Genomic DNA, 18,577 nt, shown 5'->3' on the forward strand with positions numbered 1-18,577 from the left:
GTTGTATAGAGCAAAAAACAAATTTAAATGTACATTTCATAGAACATACAGAATATCCTCAAATCCATAACTTCCCAACTTGTTACTGATCTGAGAATCAAGAAATGTCTTCTTTATCTGACTTACATAATTTTAATCCCTCTGTACATCTACCTTTATAGTAACCCTTTTTTTTTGAGTAATGTTCTTATATATTAAGTCATAGATTTTAGTACTTCTTAATCATGGCTGTACATTGAATGCATGTAGGTTTGTATTTTACATTAGCAATATTTGATTGCCAACAACTGCAACTAAAATACATTCTATGATGTGCCCTTTGGAAAGGGCACATGTGTACAGGTCATTCTACTTTTATCTCTATCATTGGGACAAAGTCTAATCAGAAGAGATGGGAAGGTAACACCTACCTAATTCATGACTAAAACATCAAAGAAGCACACACTAGAGTCTCAGGGAGCATTATAAAAGGTCAGCACTGCAAGCTCACACTACTCTCAGAAGAAAAGGCCTCAATGGGTCCAGTAGTTGTCCTGGTGCTGGGTCTCTCTTGTCTGCTTCTCTTTTCAATATGGAGACAGAACTCTGGAAGAAGGAAGCTCCCTCCAGGCCCCACTCCTTTCCCAATTATTGGAAATCTACTGCAGATTGATACTAAAGACATCACTAAATCTTTAACCAGTGTAAGTACTCTTCATGTTTGCCCAGTGGTCTCTGACAAGAGATAAATTAAACCATATTATAAATCTACTGTTGAAGGTACAATAGCATGATTGAGTCTTATAAAGCAAAATTCTTGTATAAAGTGTTATATGCCTGTGACTATTGCAGTTTGTTTTTCAATCATGGAATGAAGTAATGTATTATGTGAGTGGGTTATTGTCCATTATGGTCTCAGTCACATAATTGCAAATATTATGGATCTTAGTTTAACAGCTATGTTTGTTTTTTTTTTCCTGAAGATTCATGGTAAGGAAAGTGTTGTGATTAAATGTTCAATTAAAAAACTCAGAGCATATTACACATGGGTTTTTATTCAGAATCATCATGGAAGTTAACTCATCTGAGAAGTTGTGGAACTATCTGTGAGGATGAGAGAACATAAAGACATGAGATCATTTAGGGCAATACTGATGGTGTCAGAATCCACCTGGATTTTTTCATAAAATATTTGTCTGGGGCAAAGAATGCTGCTGGGGAAGAAATTGTATTGGAAGATATTTCATGTACTGGGGCAGCCTCTGTGGAGTCCACTCTCTGTTTCTAATGCCAATCGATCCCAAACCGTACTGGCCTATAGAAGAACCTGTGCTGATTTAAAACTGCCAGTTTCTCATTTGTCCCATGAAGTGAGATCTCAACAGTAAGAGCTTCGCAGGTTATCTGAAAGTAGTTATCTGGCTATTGATTTGGTGTGCAAATGAGAATTAAACATATCTCAAGCAAGGAATGTTCAACAGGCAGAAGTTCAACTATGAGTCTTCTATTCATTATCTATGCGGCTCTAGAAATGAATTTAGACCTCTGTTTCTTTCTTTGTGAAACATGACAAGCCTGCTGTGCGTTTTCATGTGAGGATGATTTACAATGGTGTATCAACTGCCTGGTCCACTGCATGGCACAGTGTAGGCCATCTGTAAATGACAGCCATAACAGACCCCCTTTATAACATATGAACTTTGGAAATATTTGAAGTTGTGTTTGCTAAAATAAAGAAGCATAAAAAATACAATGATGGTATCAGTTTTGCTCAGGCTCAACCTAAGGAGCCAACAGTGACTTCTTTCACTAGTATTTTTTTCTTCTGATTTTCCAGTTCTCAAAAGTCTATGGCCCTGTGTTCACTCTGTATTTGGGCATGCAGCCCACTGTGGTGTTGTATGGATATGAAGCAGTGAAGGAAGCTCTGATTGACCATGGGGAAGAGTTCTCTGGAAGAGGCAGATTTCCAGTGGCTGAGAAATATGGTAAAGGCCTTGGTAAGTGTACATATGCATGTGTGTGTATATTTGTGTGCTGGGCAGAGGAGGTGGTGGTAAGGAAAATGGAAAAATAGGCCAGATGGGTTCTTTACTCACCGTTTGACCTTTCCTGTGGCTGTCATGTTTTGGCTTCCTTTTCTTGCTTGATTTCTCCATCCATGTATCTGCTTCCTCTCATTTAGGAATTGCTTTCAGCAATGGACACACATGGAGAGAGATCAGGCGCTTCTCACTCATGACCATGCGGAATTTTGGGATGGGGAAGAGGAGCATTGAAGAGCGTGTTCAAGAGGAAGCCCGCTGCCTTGTGGAGGAGTTGAGGAAAACCAAGGGTAGGAGCTGCTTTATATCACTACTTTAGACAGGGTTGTCAAAGGCTCCATTAAGTCCCTTCTGTCTCAGATAAGGATTCTTTTGTTTTCCAATCAAAAATTGTAAATGTGAATTTTCTTTTTTTAATTATGCTGATACTGTGGCCTTGAACTCTGAGTTTTAAACTCTTGCTTAGCTCATGTCTGGTGCTCTACCATTTGAGCTACACCTCCAGTTCAAACTTGTTGCTGGTAAGTTACTATAAGTGTCATAGATTTGCACATATTTGGCCATCCAGGGCTGGTTCCCAGATTTAAGCCTTGTGAGTAGGTAGGGTTTTAGTCATGAACCACACCAGTATCTGACTAAATAGATGCATGAGTTTCATTTCTGAGGAGTTAAGGAACAATGCATGCCTCTTAACATAATTCAGGGTACGTAGTGAAGTCATTTCAGGTCAGTGCTTGCTAATGAACAGGGTGGCAATGACCCTATCAACCCTCAGAGACCCCCATATAAACGCAGCTGTATGATGTGCTCATTTTCACTGACATTTCAGTGATTCCTCAGTACCCATGCCTGCAATTTTAGATAGGCATGATGTGGTGTAAGGTATGATTCCCTTTGCTTTATTATCTCTGATTAGAAGTCACATAAAATTTATTTTTCTGCAAACATAGCACAATTGTTATAGAGCAACATTAGTTATTTCTTCTTACTTAGTACTTTAGAGGTTTTATTTTCCCATTTTGAGTAACTATGTGCTCTATCATGAATCTGTAAAATACACAGATTGATTAAATGATTCAATTAGCTACATTTCAACTATTATAATTCTTTATCCAGCCTTCTTTTACTATATTCTAGCTCAATTTTCAGTTTTGCCTATCACTTTTCTCCATGTTTATTAGATTTTTGGTTGAAAATCTACGGTAATTACTCCCACAACCAAATCTACTAACCTGTAATCACAATGGATAGGATTGTCCACATGGATTCTAACGACCTGGCTTTTTGACTTCATTCTTCCAAATAAAGTGGAAGACTGAAAATCAGATTTAACCTATGAATGACTCCCACATGCAGTCATAAAAAATCTCAACAACTTACCAAGTAACCATTTCTTTCAAAGTTAAAACAATTTTCTGAGAGCTTAGACTCATTTCAATCTTTAAGTAACCCACATACATGAAACCAACTCAATGAATATTCTCTATTTCAAATGTCCACACCCATTCACAATGCTGTTAATTCATGATCACTTATGTCTATGATTTAAACTCAGTAACACCATACATATTCATTATTTTCCCAGTGCAAGTTCACTGTACACAGAGTGCAAAAATAATTCTTTCATTTATCTGTCAAATGCTAGAACCACAGAGATAGATGAGTTTAAAATATATCAAACATATTATTCATCCCAGAATTCCAAAAGGTCAGCCTTGTCTGTAAGTTAAATTTGGTGTTTAATTAGGAATACTGTCTTTATTTCCTAAGGAAGAAATTTGCTTTTAAATAGTGAAATAAATAGGAGTCTCCCATTTATTAATTTTATGTTTTGTGTGCCGTACCTGGCTTTTATATTTAATAAAAGGTTTAAATTTAGTTATTTTTAAAATCCTCATACAACATGAATGCATTCTGTTTTTTTTACCTTGGTTCCTTCTTGTATTTGAACTTTAGTACAGTCTATCTTTATAGTTCCTCTCCATTGGTGATTCAAAAAAACTACAGGTACCTGATATTCTCTCCCTTTCTTTCTCAGTGTTGTGTAGTCTATAGGCTTGGGAAACAGATGTATTACTTCTCTGAAATGTTGATTATTAGCTGCATGAAAGTCTTTTTTTTTCTAAAATAGCATACATCTGGGATTGAATGACTATAGGTAAATGCAATTATTTTGCTCTTTGGTTTGTACTGAAGCTTCAAGTAAAGTGATATGCTGGTTTAATTCAAATGGGATATTTGCATGTTAAAGAAATTTATAAGTAAAATAGTAATAAAATGGTAAAGACGACAAAGGCTGAGTACAGTATTTCATATGCATATTTCAATTTGTTTCTGACTCTTCAGGCTCACCCTGTGACCCCACCTTCATCCTGGGCTGTGCTCCCTGCAATGTCATCTGCTCCATTGTTTTCCAGAATCGTTTTGATTATAAAGACCAGAACTTCCTGAACTTGATGAAGAAATTGAATGAGAATGTCAAGATTCTGAGCTCACCATGGATGCAGGTTAAGCCAAGATCTGTTCTTCCTAAGAACACACTTGTGGTTTTTTTTTCAACAGACCCAAATTAAATATGGTGAGCACTAAGGTGAACACCAGGACCCAACAGTGCTGCCTAAAGAACGGTAGAGTGCCATTCAGGAAGTTACTGCCTATGGCAACGTGTTCTAGCATTTTCCCTATTCTATTTTGGTAGTAGCTTCAAAGTTTCTGGTTTTATATTAAGATCCTTGATCAACTTTGAATTCATATCACCTCAGGGCAAGAGAAAAAGTTGTAGTTCATTTTTCTGCAGTTCCAAAATAGAACAATGAAGCTTGTTGGAAGTGGTTTGGGAAGCAGGGAATGGAAGGATGAGAGAGAGTAGCAGAGGAGGTGAGTCTCATCTAGATATATTGCACAGCTGTGCCCTGTTGGCTCATGCCTAAAATGCTAGTTACCCGGGAGACTGAGACCTGGAAGATCAAGGATTGGAGCCATCCAGGGCAGAGAACTCTGCCAGATCTCATCTCTCAGTGCGTCAGCAGAAAACAGGGCAGAAAATGTAGCTCCAGTAGCAGAGCACCAGCCATGAGCAAGAAAACCAACCAAGAGCCTGAGGCCTTCAGTTCAAACCTTGGTACTGACACCCAAAGGAAAGATGTATTTCATTTATATATAGACATGTCAGAATGAAAGCCTTTGATAACTAACTGATGCTAATAGAAATGGAAGGAAAAGAATATCCAGTAAACATCTGAAAGAGATATCTAAGCTTATATTTTATCCCACTAAAAATAGTCCAAATATAGGATTGACTCAAGCTAATGAACTCAAGCAATTAATTTGATATTTCCCATTAAATCCCAAAGGGATATTCCTTTCAATTGCTTTGTTCAGTTCCAGATAGATGCCTAGTGGATCAGTGGATATCCAGGTCCTTAGTGAAGGTTTACATTTCCCACAGGTTTGTTTTCCAATCTGACATCTTATACTATTCATGCTATTACTGGAAAGAAGTATTTTTCCTCAGAGAGGAAGCATATTAGAAACAATGGAAGCTGCTAGGAATCACTGAGTAGGGTCAGAGTGTTTGCTGATTCCACTGTGATCCTAGAGGATGAAGTAGTCTGGGGAGAAATGAGAAAATTAAATTATAAAAAATCCTCACAATGTCTTCCCTTGTACTGATTCAACATGACCTAAACTCTGCAAAAATTAATAATTATGTGATCATGGAGAAGTCAGTTAGAAAATCTGGCATGAGACAGTTTTAGAGCATCCTTTTTTTTTGTTTTTTTGGTCAGTCATGGGGATTGAACTCTGGGCTTGGGCGCTGCATTTGCGCTCTTCAGCTCAAGGTGAGCTCTCTACTGCTTGAGCCACAGCACCACTTCCAGTTTTCTAGTGGTTTATTGGAGATAAGCGTCTCACAGAATTTCCTGCCCGGGCTGGCTTTGAACCGAGATCCTCAGATCTCAGCCTCCTCAGTAGCTAAGTTTACAGGTGTGAGCCACGGGCACCTGGCTCTTAGGGCATCCTTGAATCCCTCTCATTTTATATGTTCCTTCAAAATTTCCCTTTAAAATGGGAGCCATATATCATTTCTATTTACACCCAAGTTTTCTATAATATGTATAGTACGTACATGCAAATATACTTTTATTTAATAAATTATTATTTTTAACTTTTAGATCTACAACCTTTTTCCTGATATCCTTGATTATGTACCAGGGAGCCATAAAAGAGTACTAAAAAATATTAATGATATAAATAGCTTTATTTTGAAGAAAATAAAAGATCATGAGGAATCACTGGATGTTAACAATCCAAGAGACTTGATTGATTGTTTCCTGATTAAAATGAAACAGGTAAAATGTTAAAATTCTGCAGTTATTTGAAATCTTGAACATTTTGTGTCACATTGAATAGTGGGTATTACTAAAGATGTTTAAACAGTCAGACCAACAGTGCTTGAAAAAATAAGCTATCAGTTATGTAAATGAATCTACACTAAACATCCTGGGAAACAAAATTAATTTCTTAAATAATTAGAATGCATTTACTCTTTTATTGTATAAAAATAGTCTGAATAAGGAGAATGAAAATGAAACAGAAAGAGTGAAACAGAAACAATTGCCATGCGAAGTATTGTATCATTATATAAAGATGGGTGTCATTATTATATAATGTATAGAATAGAATGCCAAATTAGTGTGGACTTCCTACATGTTCTGTAAGATAGAATTGGCCTTGAAGAAATAATTCTGGAATGATGCTTAATTGGTCATGGTTCATCATCCTTAAAAGTTTTTTTTGTAATATTTAAAAATATATATGCATCACAGTATTATATTACTATACTTTTCATTAACAAATTAATTGTACAATGACCTCTATTGTGATATTTTATAGATGAGTTTAATGTATTTTAGTCAAATTTATGTCTTCTATTATGAACTATATAGATTTTCGTGTGTTTTATTATTTTTTCACATAAACATATAATGAAACATACTATATAGGTAACATATATATAAAATGCACATAGATAATGCCTAGATGATAGATATATGCATAATACTGCATATATCTTCATATGACTTCATTCTTCCAAATAAAGTGGAAGATTGAAAATCAGATTTAACCTATGAATGACTCACACATGCAGTCATAAAAAATCTCAACAACTTACCAAGTAACCATTTCTTTCAAAGTTAAAACAATTTTCTGAGAGCTTAGACTCATTTCAATCTTTAAGTAATCCACATACATGAAACCAACTCAATGAATATTCTCTATTCTAATAAGGAATCAACTAAGTATAGTTGATTCCTTATTAGTTATCATGGGGTTACTATAACAAATTTATGACAGCCTTCTGTGAAATTATAGCAAATTAGCTTCTAACTGTACATTTAATCTTTCTCCGGCCTCCAATTGCATACTTGTTAGGTTCTTTTTGTCACAAATGACATCTTTAATACATTGGGTATCTATAGCATTCATCTAGGATTATTGCCTTATGTATCTCCTTTAAAATGTATATAAATTAAAAAAGAGTTTGAATACAAAAATATAGTATAATTAGCATTCATATTTATCTGTAGGGGCATAGATATAACAAGGATACATACTTCTTGATATGGCATGTATTTGTTTTAGTTTCAGCTTTAGTTTCTACTTGAAAACTGACTCCCTTTAGCACTTCATTTTTTTTTTTTGTCAGTCATGGGGCTTGAACTGTGGGCCTGGGCATGGTCCCTCAGCTCTTCAGCTCATGGCTAGCACCCTACCACTTGAGCCACAGCACCAACTTCCGGTTTTCTGGTGGCTTATTGAAGAGTCTCATGGACTTTCTTGCCCAGACTGGCTTTGAACCTCTATCCTCAGATCTCAGCCTCCTGAGTAGCTAGGATTACAAGTGTGAGCAACTGCTGCCCAGCCCCTTGGCACTTCTTATATAGTAGATCTATTCATGAGAGAGTCTTCTCTTTCATTTATCTTTTTTTTTGGTCAGTTGTGGGGCTTGAACTCTGGAGCCTGAGTGCTGTCCCTCAGCCCTTCAGCTCAAGGCTAGTGCTCTCCTACTTGAGCCACAGCGCCACTTCCAGTTTTTTGGAGGTTTATTGGAGATAAGGGGCTCACGGAGTTACTGCCTGGGCTGGCTTTAAACGGTGATCCTCAGATCTCAGCCTCCTGAGTAGCTAGTATTACAGGTGTGAGCAATAGCACCTGGCTACTTTTATTTATCTTAAGAGTATTAATTTCTCCTGCATGATGGTAGGATATGATATAAAATTGGTGTTTTAGTCCATGACATGGAATGATTAGGTTTTCATTCATTTAGATTTTCATTCAGTTTTCAATACTTATACAGCCCAGATTATAATGGAGTATGTGCTTTGAAACTATAAAATCTCCCAATTCATTTTGACAGATGAAAGTTTTAATATTGGTGGTTGAGCACAATATTTAGAGTAATTTTAACTTAAGACTTAAGAGTAATTGTAACTTGGTGATCATAGAAAAGTCCATACAATAGATATTACCAAAGTTTGTTTAACTTGACCAATTTAAAAAGCACCTGAAGCTGATATTGTCAAATGAGATGAATCTTTTCCTAGCAAGAACAAATGTTGAGAAATTCACTTTTTAAAAATTATTTTATTACATAATGTTAGCTAGACTACAAGTCATCTGGAGATTATAAAAGCATGATGGATTTAATGTTGGCCCAGGGACCAGTGAGAAAATGATGTATTTTGACCATTTAATGATTTCCTCATTCAATATTTAAAACTTCAACTTTGGGCTGGGAAGTTGGCTCAGTGGTAGAATGCTTGCCTCCCATGTATGAGGCCCTGGGTTCGATTCCTCAGCACCGCATAAGCAAAAAAGCCAGAAATGGCTAGAGGCCTTGAGCTAAAGAGCTGAGGGAGAGCGCCTAGGCCCAGACTGACACAAAACCCACCCCCCAAAAAACCCAAAAAACAAAAAAACCAAAAAACTGCAGCCTTGTTGGCAACCTAGTTTCGCATCATCTTCTCAGTCTTTGGCACTGCTTTATGCATCCTCTCTCCTTTGTTCCAATGACAAGTTAATGTGAACACCTTTTGTCTTCATGATTAGTGTCTCTTCAGCTCATGCATTCCTAGTCCTTCCTTCTCAGGTTCCCTAGACCCCCGACTTGGTGCTTCCCATCTGCTAGCCCATCTAGTTTTTTATTTTTTTGCCCATGCTGGAGCTTGAACTCAGGGCCTGGGCACTGTTCCTGCACCTCTCTGTGCTGAAGGCTAGCACTCTACCACTTTAGCTATAGCACAACTTCTGGCCTTTTCTGTTTATGAGGTACTGAGAAATCAAACCCAGGGCTTCATGCATGCTAGGCAAGCACTCTACCACTATGCCACATTCCCAGCCTCCATCTAGGTGTTGTTTGTTTGTTTGTCATGGGGGCTGAACTCTGGTCCTGAGCACTGTCCCTCAGCTCTTCAGCTCAAGGCTAGTGCCCTACCACTTGAGACACAGCACCATTTCTGGCTTTTTTCTGCTTATGCGGTGCTGAGGAATGGAACCTAGAGCCTCATGTATGCGAGACAAGCACTCTATCACTGAGCCAACTCCCCACCCCTTTCCAATCTAGTTTTGATGAACTAATTCTTACTTCTTTTGACCTTTAGGCTTTGCTCCTTTTAGCATTTTTCACACTCAATATTGAGCATATGTAAATTTTTGATACAAGAAGTTAAATTGCAAGTGGGAGCTAATAACTGTAAAGCTAGCTATTCAATTGGTTGAGATCTGAGGATCAAGGTTTGAAGCCAGCCTGGGCACAAAAGTCCCAGGGACTCTTATCTCCAATTTAAACAGTAAATAGTTCGAAGTGGATCGCCCTAGGCTTGAGCCAAAAAGTTCAAAGACAACACCCATTGCCCAAGTTCAAGCCCCTGGCCCACTACCACCACCACCAAAACAGTTTAATTGCAGAGTCTTGCTTCAGGTTTACACCTATGTCCCTGATTTTCCTAGTTCTATTAGTCAATCTTCTGATACTTTAAAATTAGAGAAAATTCACTTATTAGTGACTTAAAGTTTACTGTATCGGTTAGAGTAAGGACAGCACAGTAGGCCTGAAGCCTTAGCCTCAGCTAGTCACCACCCCATGTCATTGTGCTTTTCTCTTAGTCCTTTACTCTCCAACTTCATACCACTGTGAGATACTGTAACTTCAATGTGATCACATGTGCTGGTAAATAATATAATTGTATTAAATCTTAGGACCAGGAAAATCACAAGGAGCCATCGGAATTTACTACTGAAGGCTTGACAATTGCTGCAAGGGATTTATTTGGTGCTGGGACAGAAACGACGAGCACAACACTGAGATACTCCCTGCTGCTCCTGCTGAAGCACCCCCACATCACAGGTAGGTGAATTCCAGGAAAATATAGGAAAGACACTGCTAGCGATTTGCATTGTCAGATGTCTCACAGCCCAACATCCTGTGCCACCAGCTGACATCAGAGAGAAGAGATGAGAACAGGCTATAGGAAAAGGAACAAGACTGTGCTCTGGTGTCCAGATTTTATAGTAAGTAATTATTGGAAAACAGGTTAAGCATAAATTGACATAAGTTACATATTGATTTTACACCAAAAATTCCAGTTTTTATAATAGGCAAGTTTTTTTACTATACCTTTCCTTATTCTAACAATTCTAATGTTAGAATAAACCAAAGAGACCTCTTGTCACTAATACATAAGTACAAGTCCTAGAAATTAATGAGGGCATCTGGGACATGTTCTAAAGACAGACTCATTAGAAAGGTATTATTGCGGCAGAAGCCATACCTGAAGGAATTTTACAATTTCAGAAGTCTAACTTTGTGAAATTTATGTTTTATAAAGTAAGGATTTTAAAAGACACCCATAATTTTTCTATTACAATGTTATTTTATATTTAAAGAGTTCTAGTTGAGGAAATACTGTGGAAAGATTTAGGAAATAATGATACAATAATTTTAAATGAGAATTAGTCCTCTGATTAAACAAATGAGAGGAGAATACTAGACAGATAAGAAGTCATGAGCAATATCCTTACCCTCAGAGTAGATGTAATTGTAAAATAACTGAGCCAGATACATGATACTTTCACCTAAATGTGATAACAGGAAAAGTTCTAAGGGAAGAAAAACCAAGCTATGTCTATAAAATTCCCTTAAAGTTTCCTATTTAGAAATAACAAATGTTGAAAAAGATAGAAAACACATTTAGCAAACAGACTCTCTATACTCACCACAGCTCCACTCATCAGGTGACAAGAAAGACTCTCTCTCCACAGAAATTTGAACCTGGGAAACTCTGTACTCAGAAATTTTGGGTAAAGACAGTGAAGTGTAAAAATGAGAGGTCCGGTAAAACCCTCTTGTTGTTTGTGATGCACACTTTTTGTCTAATTCTTGTTTCCTGAAATTCATCAGAAAAGTATATCCCCAGAGTGAAGAACTGTAAGAACCTCCATATACCAATTTGATAGATTCTCTCCAAGTGTGCAGCAAAAAAAGGGAATAAAAGCACCCACTCTGCATAAGGTTGTAACATTTCAAAACACCAGGATTAGAAAGGTCATCACAACTTCCAGAAAGACACAATTAAGTTTTATGTAAAGAGAAGGTGGAGATTGCCTAAGAATTCTTTTTTTTTTTTGGGTCCAGTCATGGGGCCTGAACTCTGGGCCTGGGCGCTGTCCCTCAGCTCTTCAGCTCAAGGCTAGCGCTCTACCATTTGAGCCATAGCGCCACTTCCAGCTTTTTTTTTTTCATTTTGCTTATTTGGTGCTGAGGAATCGAACCCAAGGCCTCAGGCATGCAAGGCAAGTGCTCTACCACTGAGCCACCTTCCCAGCCCCTACATAAGAATTGTTAAGAGTAACTACTACCTATGTATTGATAAGAAAAGGTGGAAGAGTTAGACTTCCATATCACCTTTAACCTCATATCCCATTTTCTTTGTTTTCCCATAAAATATAGTATAATGTATTTCATTCAGCTATCTAAAACCAAGATAAAGAAAATTATGGACTCCAGAAACTGGGACAGAAAGGTCATGGAGTACTCTCAGACTGTCACTGAGGCTGCTAGAAACTCAACTTAGGAAATAACCACATCAGAACAAACCAGAAACCAATGATGCAAGGAGGGGAGACACTGTGAATGAAGGAGACATGGACAAGAGCCTTACATTTCCTACTTACTGAGCATATATTGCAAGACATTATAAACACCTATTTGTATATTTGCAAATAATTCTAACTCAGGAAATAGAAAATCATGAACTGATATGAAAGACAAGGGAAGTAGAATAAATAGAAAGTAATCCTAGTTTTCACTCAGGGAAGGATATTAATTAACATTAGCAATGTCAATGAAGTGAGGAGAAATGTGCATATGTATCTCCATGTATCTATTGTAGATGTGGCTAAATATTTGAGATAGAGATGTAAATGCAAAGTTTGATCTCACATATTAGGAAATCCATAAATAAAAATCCATAAATCCATAAATCTAAAAGTGATTAAAAAAATCAACCAGGCACCTGCACCAGTGGCCCATGCCTGTAATCCTACCTACTCACGAGGCTAAGATCTGAGGATCACAGTTTGAAGCCCATCTAGGCAGGAAGGTCTGTGAAACTCTTATCTGCAATAAACTACTCAGAAAAAGCCAGGAGTGTTTCTGTGGCTCAGGAACAGCACAGCACCCAGGCCCTGAGTTCAAGCCCCAAGTGTGGCAAAAAAAATAGGAAGAAAAAGAAAAAAGAATGAACCATTGTTTAGAAATATGAAGATAAGTTTCCAAGGCAGATACTAGAATGCCCAATATGGGGATCATTAGAAAGTGGTCGTTTAATAGTAGTATTATTGCAAATTACACATATGCATGCACAGGCACACTATTTGTATAATGTTTAAATCAAAACATTGGTTTTGACATTAAAATCAAACATTGGTTTGATTTTAACATAAACAGTGTTTCTTTTTTAAAGGACTGTCATTTCTTCTTCTGCATTTTTATTAGAGTAAATTAATTGTACAAAAACAGTTAGTGCTGATACTTCCATATATATGTATATAAATATACACATACAATATAACCTTCTTTTATATGATTCAGCAGTGTATAAAAGAATTTCAATTCAACACATCAGTTCATGAGTTACAATGCATCTTCAACAATTTCACTCCTTACAATGTATTTTTATCAGAATTCTCACTTACGTGTGTTCTGTTTACTTTTTGAATTATATTTCTTTCTTTCTACATCTAAATTCTTCATTTAAAGACATAATTTCTTCTATATATTAATAGAGATTGAAAATCACTTTATGGTGAATCACTGCTTTTATTTACAGCAAAAACATTTCTGAGTTAGAACAAAATGGAAATATTTTATTAACATCCTAAACTTCATACTGTTGTCATTCTTAGAGCTATATATATTATTGTCTAGCCCATGGATTACCATTCATATTTGTAGAGATTTGGGAAATCTGGAGATATAAGTGAAGATAATAATGTTCTAAAAAATATACTTTTATTGTTAATATTTTATTCCCCTTATTTTGTAATGTTTCATGATAACAGTAACAAAACTATATAGTACCTATAACAATAAAGGTATTTTACTTTAATATTTAAGGTACATTACATGTACATAAATAGTTTTTTGTTTTTTGTGTAGTTTTTAACAAGAAGCTAAACTCTTACAAATATGTTAATGCATTTAAGGCTACTTAATAGGACAGTGAGGTTTTATATATTGAAGTCTAAGCATTCCATGGGGCATTTATTTTTTTACCTTGAATCGTATTCAGATACATAAACCGTGAGGTGTATGAAGCACTGACTTACTATGATCAATGTGTCTCTTTCCTCCTGTTTCACCATTTCTTATTATGTCTCACCAGCTAAAGTGAAGGAAGAGATTGACCGTGTGATTGGCAGGCACCGCAGCCCCTGCATGCAGGACAGGAGCCAAATGCCCTACACAGATGCTGTGCTGCATGAGATCCAGAGATACATTGATCTCCTACCAATGAACCTGCCCCATGCAGTGACCTGTGATGTTAAGTTCAGAGACTACATCATTCCCAAGGTGAGCTTGTTTCTTCTATCCCTGAGCTTCCAGAGACCCCAAGTTTCTGAGTTGTTTTTCTTTCCTGTTTTTTTTTGGTGGTCGGGTCGTGAACTCTGGGCCTGGGCGCTGTCCCTCAGCTCTTCAGCTCAAGGCTCGCACTCTACCACTTGAGCCACAGTGACACTTCTGGCTTTTGTTTTTCCTGCTTATGTGGTGCTGAGGAATCGAACCCAGGGACTCATGCATGCGAGGCAAGCACACTACCACTGAGCCACCTTTCCAGCAAGCACACTACCTCTGAGCCACCTTCCCAGCCCTCCATTGAGTTTTTAATTTGATTTATATAGCTTTTAATTTCCAAAATAGTAGTTTCTTTTTTTTTAAAGATTTCTGTATCTTTATTGAAGGCATTGTTTGCCTTACTTCATTCAGGTATTTATTTGTATTGTCTTTAAATTCACTCATGTTTTTATATATGTCCTTTTTCATTTTATTGATCATTCTTGTAGTCTTGTTTTGAGTTCTTTGGGCTTTCTTCTTCTTCTTCAATATCCTTTATGTCTATTTCTATAGAATTGTTAAACTTTGGAGATATTTGCCTTTTTAAAATATTTTCCGTGTTCATATTTATTAGTTCTGAAGCCAGTTCATTGGTTGCAAGACTTCATTACCTGTAGACAAGAAGATTGAACTAAGTGATTTTCATTTTATCTTAACTATTTGTTTTGATTTTTGTTGGTCATGGGGCTTGAACTCAGGACCTGGGCCCTGTCACTGACTTTTTGCTCTAGAGTAGTGCTCTATCACTTTGAGCCACAGCTCCACTTCTGGTTTTCTGGTGGTTATTTGGAGATAAGATTCTCACAAATTTTCTTGTGTGGGCTGGCTTTGAACTTCAGTCCTCAGATCTCAGCCCCCTGAGTAGCTAGGTTTACAGGTGTGAGCCTCTGGCACCTGGCTTTATATATATATGTATAGATCTATATAGATCTAGGTATATATATATATATATACACATACACACATATATACATATATATGTATAGATCAATATATAAGTATATATAGATATAGCTTTCTCTACATATATTATTTATATTATATAATTAGCTTAGCTCATCTGTGTGTATTATTCCCAGGGCACAACTGTATTGCCATCATTGACGTCTGTGCTATATGACCACAAGGAATTCCATAACCCAGAGATGTTTGACCCTGGCCACTTTCTGGATGAAAGTGGAAACTTTAAGAAAAGTGACTACTTCATGCCTTTCTCAACAGGTAATAAAATTTTATTCCCATAATTCAAAATAACTTTGGGGGCGGGAGGGGGATGTCAGTTGGAACCTATATAAATCCTCCTTTGGGACTGATATATTTGCCCTAAGCTTGTGATTAGGAGCAGCACTCTCAATGCCCATGTACTTTCTTGTTCATGATGCATCCTCACTGTTTGACCAGATCAGTGAGGCTTCAGTTTCTCTGTGCATTTCTTCCACATTCAGCAAGGTAAAGCAAGCAATTCTGGCATTCTCTCTTTACATATATCATAATGATCTCTTCCTAAACAGTAAAACTCATTTAGAATGGCCACACTCACAATGAGAAAGATGATCTCATCACAAGTCCCTCCCACATCTTTTTGTGGCATTTATCACTCCCAGGCTCCTCTACAGAATGAAATGTCTCCCAAAAGACACGGAAGAACACACCAAAGAACGGTGAGGGAAGATCATCACAGATTACAAGACATCAGAATTTGTAGGGTGGAGTATTAACCAATTGATCACTTTCTTGTACCCCAATATTAAACAGAAAATGGACTAAGCAACATTGTAAGACATTTTGGTACTTCAAAGGGGACAGAGAGTAGACAGAAGACACAGCAGAGCATTTTTAAGAAAGTTATGAACCACAAGAGCAGACCATTTACCCTCAGCCAAAAGTGTCAGAAAGTGTCAAATGATCTTTTGCACATATCAGGGACCTGTGTCAGATATCACACAATGATCACAGACCACTGTGCTCTTCTTTTGATCCAAGATATGTATCTTGGATATTGTATCTCGACACCTGCAGTATGTGTGCTGTATGTCTGGCCAGGGAGCAACCTTCCTGTTCTGATACTGTGACTTTTTGTCTTTTTTTGTTTGTTCATTTTTGTTGTTATTGTTGTTGGTTGTGAGGTTTGAACTGAGGGCCTGGCTGCTATCCCTGACCTTTTTTGCTCAAGGCTAGAGGTTTGAGGCACAGCTTCATTTCTGGTTTTCTGGTGGTTAATTGAAGATGAGCGTCTCATCCACTTTCTTAGCCCATGCTGGCTTCAAATCACCAGCCTTAAATTTCATCCTCCTGAGTAGCTAGGATTGTAGGCATGAGCCATTGGTGTCTAGCTAATGCTGGGACCTTTGATATCTGCTTTATATCAGTCACATAGATACCATGGGGAAAGGAGCAATCTCTCTTCAAATATTCACTTGATTACACAAAGGGAAATGTTAAATAATGAGAAAATTATTCTTTCAGATGATTTTGTGCTTCAGTGAAATTCTGGATATGATATTTGGGAAACTGACTGAGAACAAGTATTTTTAAAAAAATAGTATTTCAATTTAACTTCATTTATTTTTTGTTTGTGTGGTGCCAAGCATTGAACGCAGGGCCTCATGCATGCTAAACAAGCGCTCTACCACTGTGCCACATTGCCAGGCAATGGCAAGATTTTATGGCTTGAAGGAAATCAAATGTGGTCTGGGTCTTGGTGTCTGTAAGGAAAAGTATCATAGACAAAAGGAATTACAGGATATAATATATTTAAACTTGTTTACCTTAAGTGGATAAAATGGAGAGTAGAGCTGTCAATATTAAAATGTAAAAAGTGTTCATTGAACATTTTTCTAGGCACAGGTTACATGAGCAATAGGAATGGGTTTTCTTAGAAAAGCACAGATATCTCTAGAAAATACAAAGTTTATCCAAATATTATAAATAGAATAATAAAACCCCATGAAAATTGTAATAAATTAAAATCTATTATTATTTTAATTCCTCACCAACACTTCATAAAAGAATTATTAGCATCCTCATTTAATATATGAAGAAACTAAGGCTCAGATAGTTTAAATAACTCATCCACATGGGTAGTAAGTGACAGAATCAAGATTTGACTTTTGAGTTGACTTTGAAAGCAGTGTTTCCATAGGATGAATTCCACTTAGAGTCAAGGGAAGGTCTAGTCCTCCACCCCTAAATTTATATCACTCCACAGACCCAAAGATTTGAGGAAATCCCAAAGCACGTGGTCACAGGCCTTCCTGATAAGTAAGGTTAATAGTAAGAGAGAAGAAATAGGATTAGGCCTTCAGGTTGAGGATAAACAATTAATTCCTCATCTCAACTGCTGGGAAAAAATAAGATTGGAAGCTTAATTGTCTTCCAGAATTATGATTCCTGCCTTTTTCAGGGAACATAGTACAGTATCTGACATACTAATTCAGCAACCTCCAACTCAGTATAGAGAGAAAGAGAAAAAAGGCAAAGAGAGGAGGAAACATTTTTAAAAAGAGCATTTGTCACATAGAAATATTTAGTAAAAGGTTTACATAAAGATGGTAATCTATTTTTCTTTTAAATATAATTTGGTTTGGTATGGTTTTCCTTTGGATTTTTTTTTTAAAGACAGGATCTTAAAAATGTAGTTCAAATTGGTTACCAACTCAAGATTCTTCTGGCTTAGCCTCCCGTGGTGGAATTACAGGTGTGTGCTGCCGTTCTTAGATTATAAACAAAAACAACAACAAAAACAAAACTTTTAATGATGTACAAGTTAAGATTACGTGTTAGGTAGACAAATAGTCAGTTTCCCTGCCTTCCCTGTGTACTTCCATGCATCTATCTGCTATGCAATTGGTAATTCTTTGAACATTGACACTTTCTTTTGCCAGTTACAAATGCAGTGCTTCATACTCTCACAAAGCATTTCCTGCTTTGACTTTTTTTTTTTTTTTAAATTTCAGGCAAAAGGATTTGTGTTGGAGAGGGCCTGGCCCGCATGGAGCTGTTTTTATTCCTAACCACCATTTTACAGAACTTCAACCTGAAATCTCTCGTGGATCCACAGGACCTCGATACCACTCCAGTTCTGAATGGGTTTATCTCTGTGCCACCGTCATACCAGCTGAGCTTCATTCCAGTGTAAAGAAGAGCTCTGCTGTCTGGCTCCAGCTGTGCAGCAATCTGCAGTTCCCTCCTCTGAGCCATCACTCACCTCCTTCCCCTGCCAGGAATGCTTTCCTGTCCTCTCTTCTCACATCTCCCCTCTCCCTCCCGATCCAGGAAGATCCATTCTCCATTTTGGATGGTTTCCTGTGTCACTGTACTATCACATCTATAGTCTCTTATGTTTAGAATATCCTAAACATAGTCTTATTTACCA

At 37.0% G+C, this 18,577-nt stretch overlaps 1 protein-coding gene across 2 annotated transcripts in view; it reads left to right on the forward strand.

Moving 5' to 3' along the window:
* The first annotated feature begins 513 nt into the window (after positions 1-513).
* LOC122115684 (cytochrome P450 2C5-like) overlaps positions 514-18,577 on the forward strand; it is a 74,486-nt gene continuing 56,422 nt past the window's right edge. The window contains exons 1-9 of one of the 2 annotated variants that reach the window (XM_042689095.1): positions 514-683; positions 1,817-1,979; positions 2,165-2,314; positions 4,371-4,531; positions 6,200-6,376; positions 10,287-10,434; positions 13,973-14,160; positions 15,282-15,423; positions 18,159-18,502. In XM_042689095.1, the coding sequence (XP_042545029.1) occupies positions 516-683; positions 1,817-1,979; positions 2,165-2,314; positions 4,371-4,531; positions 6,200-6,376; positions 10,287-10,434; positions 13,973-14,160; positions 15,282-15,423; positions 18,159-18,340 (1,479 nt within the window). In that variant the 5' untranslated portion in view covers positions 514-515 and the 3' untranslated portion in view covers positions 18,341-18,502. Of the gene's footprint in view, positions 684-1,816; positions 1,980-2,164; positions 2,315-4,370; positions 4,532-6,199; positions 6,377-10,286; positions 10,435-13,972; positions 14,161-15,281; positions 15,424-18,158; positions 18,503-18,577 lie in introns of those variants that run through there. The other variant, XM_042689091.1, reaches the window with a different exon arrangement.

Source organism: Dipodomys spectabilis, unplaced genomic scaffold (assembly GCF_019054845.1).
Source record: "Dipodomys spectabilis isolate Male_0828 unplaced genomic scaffold, ASM1905484v1 ptg000125l, whole genome shotgun sequence".
Lineage (NCBI taxonomy): Eukaryota > Metazoa > Chordata > Mammalia > Rodentia > Heteromyidae > Dipodomys > Dipodomys spectabilis.